Source organism: Trypanosoma rangeli (genome assembly GCF_003719475.1).
Source record: "Trypanosoma rangeli strain AM80 chromosome Unknown Tra_15.4_contig_00075, whole genome shotgun sequence".
Classification (NCBI taxonomy): Eukaryota; Euglenozoa; class Kinetoplastea; order Trypanosomatida; family Trypanosomatidae; genus Trypanosoma; species Trypanosoma rangeli.
Window position 1 is genome coordinate 60,014 of NW_021705815.1, and position 3,948 is coordinate 63,961.

Here is a 3,948-nt window from a genome sequence, read left to right on the forward strand (position 1 = left end):
TTTTTTATTTTTCTTTTGTTTAAATTTTGTCTTATTTCTATGCGTTTTTTCCTCCCTTTTCACATGCTGCTTTTCAGCCCCGCCGCGGCTCTGCCGGAGAGATCAGGCGAGATCATTCCGTGGCCTCGTGATTCCGCTTGCCGTCCTTCTTGGCAGCCCCACACTTGCGGGCCTCGCGTCGTTTCTTGCGATGAGCTTCAACGTCAGCCGGTTGACGCCGTTGCCTGCAGTTCAGCTCCCAGTTTAGCTGGTGCATCCAGATGCGGCACTGGTACTGGCGGTTGAGGGCACGAAGCAGAGCCTTAAATTCCACGTAGCTATCGCTGCAGTACGTGAAGGTCAGCTTCTTTCGATCGAACTGAAAGACCGCACGTTGTACCTGCAGCGGGGTGCGCATATTCAGCGAGTCAATCGCGGCCTTGCAGAAGCGCAACGCCTCCCCTTCCAGCTGGTCGAGGCGGTGGAACGACTCAACTTCCTCTGAAACGGCCAAACGAAGCACGCGGAGGTTGGCGCTTTCACCCTCCTCCTCTGATTCCACACTCTTCACGGGTTCCTGCTCCGAGCGTTCAACGGAGACAATGACGCCCATGTCCTCCCCACGATCTCCTTCCACAATAACGTGGCAACCCACAAGCTCATCTGGTTTCACAATAACGCCAAAGATCTGCGGCACATCATTCACGATAAACACTTCAGTACCCAGGCGCAGCTCCACCTTTACTTCTGCGTAGATGACACCACGAACAACCTTGGGACGACCATCAACGTACATTTTGTAAAGATTGTTGCTTCGCTGGATTGGCGCGGAAACCACAGAGCTCCCGGTGTTTACGCATGATCCACTGTTATTGCTTAAATTCAGGGATTTGTCGTCAAGCATGCTTGTGCTCCCACTTTCTGTGGGCTCTGCATGCAGCTGGCACAATGTTGCCGTCGGGTGTGCATGTGATGCAGGCATGTATTGGGCGTAGTAATAGGGAGACCCATACACACTGCAGTCATAGGCGGTTTCATCCACGTAAAGTTCATCATTGTAGGCGCCCAGGGTGTACGTGTCCCACGGCTTCTCGACGGGAATAAATGCGGGCGCGTTGGGGTTGGGTTCATGCCGCTTTTTCTCAGTGGGTGTGTTGTACGTCAGAACCGGGGTGAGGATGGCTTGAACGTACGGATTATGCGTTTGCCTCTTCCGGACCACCTTCTTCACCTCATTGAAGGCCGCGTTATTCGCCTTGTTGGCTTCCTGAATGACACCAACGGTGCAGTCGGAAAGGGGAGCAAAGTGCATTTCCCTTTTTTTTTGTTTTATTTTTTGTTTTTGTTTTTGTTTTTAAATATTTACTTGCCTATTCCGCCGCTTCGCGTAGCAGCTTAGCCGGAGCACAAATATAAATATATGCGCGTATGCTTGGCAGTGGTCGCACGCAGTGTTTGCGGCAGAGGTGGAAACTCACTTCACGTATCCTTCAAAAACAAGCCAAAACGAAAACAAAAAAGAAACAGAAAAAGAAGTTGCAGCTGTGAACAACGTCCAGGCCCACACACCGGGCATGTGGTCATCGTTGTTCCATGGAATTGCACCTCACGCTTTGCCCGCCGCTATTAAAAAGGAAGGGGTTACTGCTGTGAAGAAACATTTACGCTTAACAGGCGCCCTCGGCCTCCCACCGCAACTCTCTCGGTTCTTTGTTGTTGTTTTTCCCCCTCCTTTTTTCTTCTTTACCTTTCATCGCTGTTACGACCCCGCTCCTACGCCGCTGCCACACGCCAAAGGCGAACCATGTTGTCGTCGCCTCCGGAAGCCAGCAACACACTGCCGTCGTCACTGTTGCCGCTCATAGCTTCCTTGTTATCATCCTGTGTTCCCTGAGGAAATGAACAGAAGGCGACACTGTTCACATCCGCTTCATGCGCAGACGGAACTTCTGCGAGGACGGCAACGTGCACCTCCTTGTTCCCAGGTGACTGGTGAAGCCCCAGGATGGTGATTTTGTTGTCGCCACTGCCGCACGCCACAATGGCTCCGCAGCGGCTGGGGGCCCAACTCACACTGTAGATGGAGCGTGCGGCAAAGCCCGTGGCGGTGGCAACCACCTGGAACTTTCCTTCAGCGTTGCACTTCCAGAAGGTCACGCTCTTATCGTCCGAGCAACAACAGATGATGGGCTGGTGGAGGCGAGGCGCCGCCCCTCCCTCTTTTCCCCCCTCCGCCAGCAGGTTCTCAATGGACTGCTCGACAGGCTGCACGGTGAGAGCCCAGACCGTCTCCTCGTGCCGTGTTAGCGTCTGAAGGCAGTACCAATCATCGCGGCGGTGCGACTCTGTCCAGACCTTCACAGTGTTATCGTAGGAGCACGAGAGCAGAAGCGGCTTCGCGCTTCCCTCGAGGGGCGGGATCCAAGCACACGCCTTCACATCCTGCGCATGCCCTGCAAGCACGCCGGCGCACTCGAATTCACCAACGTCAACGCGGTCCCACACCCAAACAGTGCGATCGCGTGAGCACGTCGCCAATGTGCTGTCCGTTAGCCATGCCGCACACTTCACTTCACTTTCATGTCCTTCAAGGACAGCCTCCAGGTCAAACTCAAAGAGACTTGGACCGTCAGATGCCCGTTTCCACACGGTTGCCGTGCGATCAAAAGAGGCGCAGGCAATATACTCCCCGCTGGGACTCCACGAAATGTGACGAACCGTTCGACTGTGTTCACCCTGCAATGTATAAATGCACTCCCACACGGTACTTTCCTTCCCATGCTGCTGCTGCTGACCATCAACAGCAGATGCGTGTTGCGAGCAACTCCATAGTCGTACTGTTTTATCAGCAGAACTTGAGGCCAATACGTTTGCCGTCGGGCACCAGGCCACGCACCACACGCGATCCTCGTGGCCCGCCAGTACCGCAACAGGATCCACCCGAAGGAGCGGCGGTGGATCAAAAGACAAATGCAACGGTCGCTCAGTGACGCCAGCGGCGTCCTTCTCACCGGATGCGGTGGTGGAGAAAAGCGGCATTATCTCCTGTTTGTTTTCCACCTTCTAGGCAGCTTCCCATTTCAGCGCAAGAAAAAAAAACACACAAACGGAACAGAAACTCAGCCCCTTCCAATACAAAAAATAAATAATAATAATGAACCACAGCGAGGCCAAACCGGCGTACCCCCACCCCCCTCACCCTCCACAATTTGCAGGTCCCTTTTGACATACGATCAAATTATTTATTCAATATATCAATTAAACGGTTCCAACGCACAGAAACTCAACAGTTAGTACAAATTGTACGTATTACGGACAAAGCATCAGTTTGACACACAGAGAGATAAAAAAAAAAAAAGGACTCTTCCAAGTAGATTCCTCTTACCTACGTTGTTTCCCTAATCACTGTCGTCAAACTGAAATGCCCTAACACTCGTATCCACGCCAGCAGCATAAAACTTCGCCTTATTCTTTTGTTTCAGCTTATTGAAGTTTTTGCCCTTTACCCGCATCATCTCCTGATTTTGACGAAGCTCCATATGCTCATCACCCGGCCGATTATCTCTTAACTCGTCCTTTAAGAACACAATCTTTGTCGGATCAATACGCTGAAACCGCCGCAACACACTTCCACCCTTCCCATTACTGCTTCGATCACCGACAACTTTATTATCATTCCACTCCTTGGACTGTTGCACGACTACTCCCTTTTCTGTTCGAGAAGACTTCTTCACGGGTCCATCTTCGTCACCCGACACAGAATCATATGCCCTCTTTTGTGCCGGCTTCCGCACAGGCTCATCGTCGTCGTCAGAGCTGTCCGGGATAGCGGCCTTCTTCGCAGCAGGCTTCATTGCAGGTGACGCCTTTGCCTTCGGCGCCGGCTTCCGCACAGGTTCATCGTCGTCATCGGAGCTGTCCGGGATGGCGGCCTTCTTTGCAGCAGGCTTCATTGCAGGTGACGTCTTT

At 52.6% G+C, this 3,948-nt stretch overlaps 3 protein-coding genes across 3 annotated transcripts, besides 2 other annotated features; all 3 read right to left on the reverse strand.

Annotated features, from left to right (window-relative positions):
- Nucleotides 1-112: 112 nt before the first annotated feature.
- Nucleotides 113-1,291, reverse strand: TraAM80_03054 (PSP1 family protein; the record flags this gene model as incomplete). Its single annotated transcript, XM_029380034.1, has 1 exon — nt 113-1,291. The coding sequence occupies one exon, from the start codon at nt 1,289-1,291 to the stop codon at nt 113-115; it is 1,179 nt and encodes a 392-aa protein (XP_029240266.1).
- Nucleotides 1,292-1,296: 5 nt separating this feature from the next.
- Nucleotides 1,297-1,335: a microsatellite.
- Nucleotides 1,336-1,482: 147 nt separating this feature from the next.
- Nucleotides 1,483-1,514: a microsatellite.
- A 238-nt stretch (nt 1,515-1,752) lies between these two features.
- TraAM80_03055 (putative WD-repeat containing protein) lies at nt 1,753-3,018 on the reverse strand (the record flags this gene model as incomplete). The annotated part of the gene is made up of 1 exon (XM_029380035.1): nt 1,753-3,018. One exon carries the CDS (start codon nt 3,016-3,018, stop codon nt 1,753-1,755), a length of 1,266 nt encoding a protein of 421 aa, XP_029240267.1.
- A 359-nt stretch (nt 3,019-3,377) lies between these two features.
- On the reverse strand, nt 3,378-3,948 carry TraAM80_03056 (uncharacterized protein; the record flags this gene model as incomplete). The annotated part of the gene is made up of 1 exon (XM_029380036.1): nt 3,378-3,948. A coding segment is annotated over one exon (571 nt), but the record flags the coding sequence as incomplete, so codon positions are not given.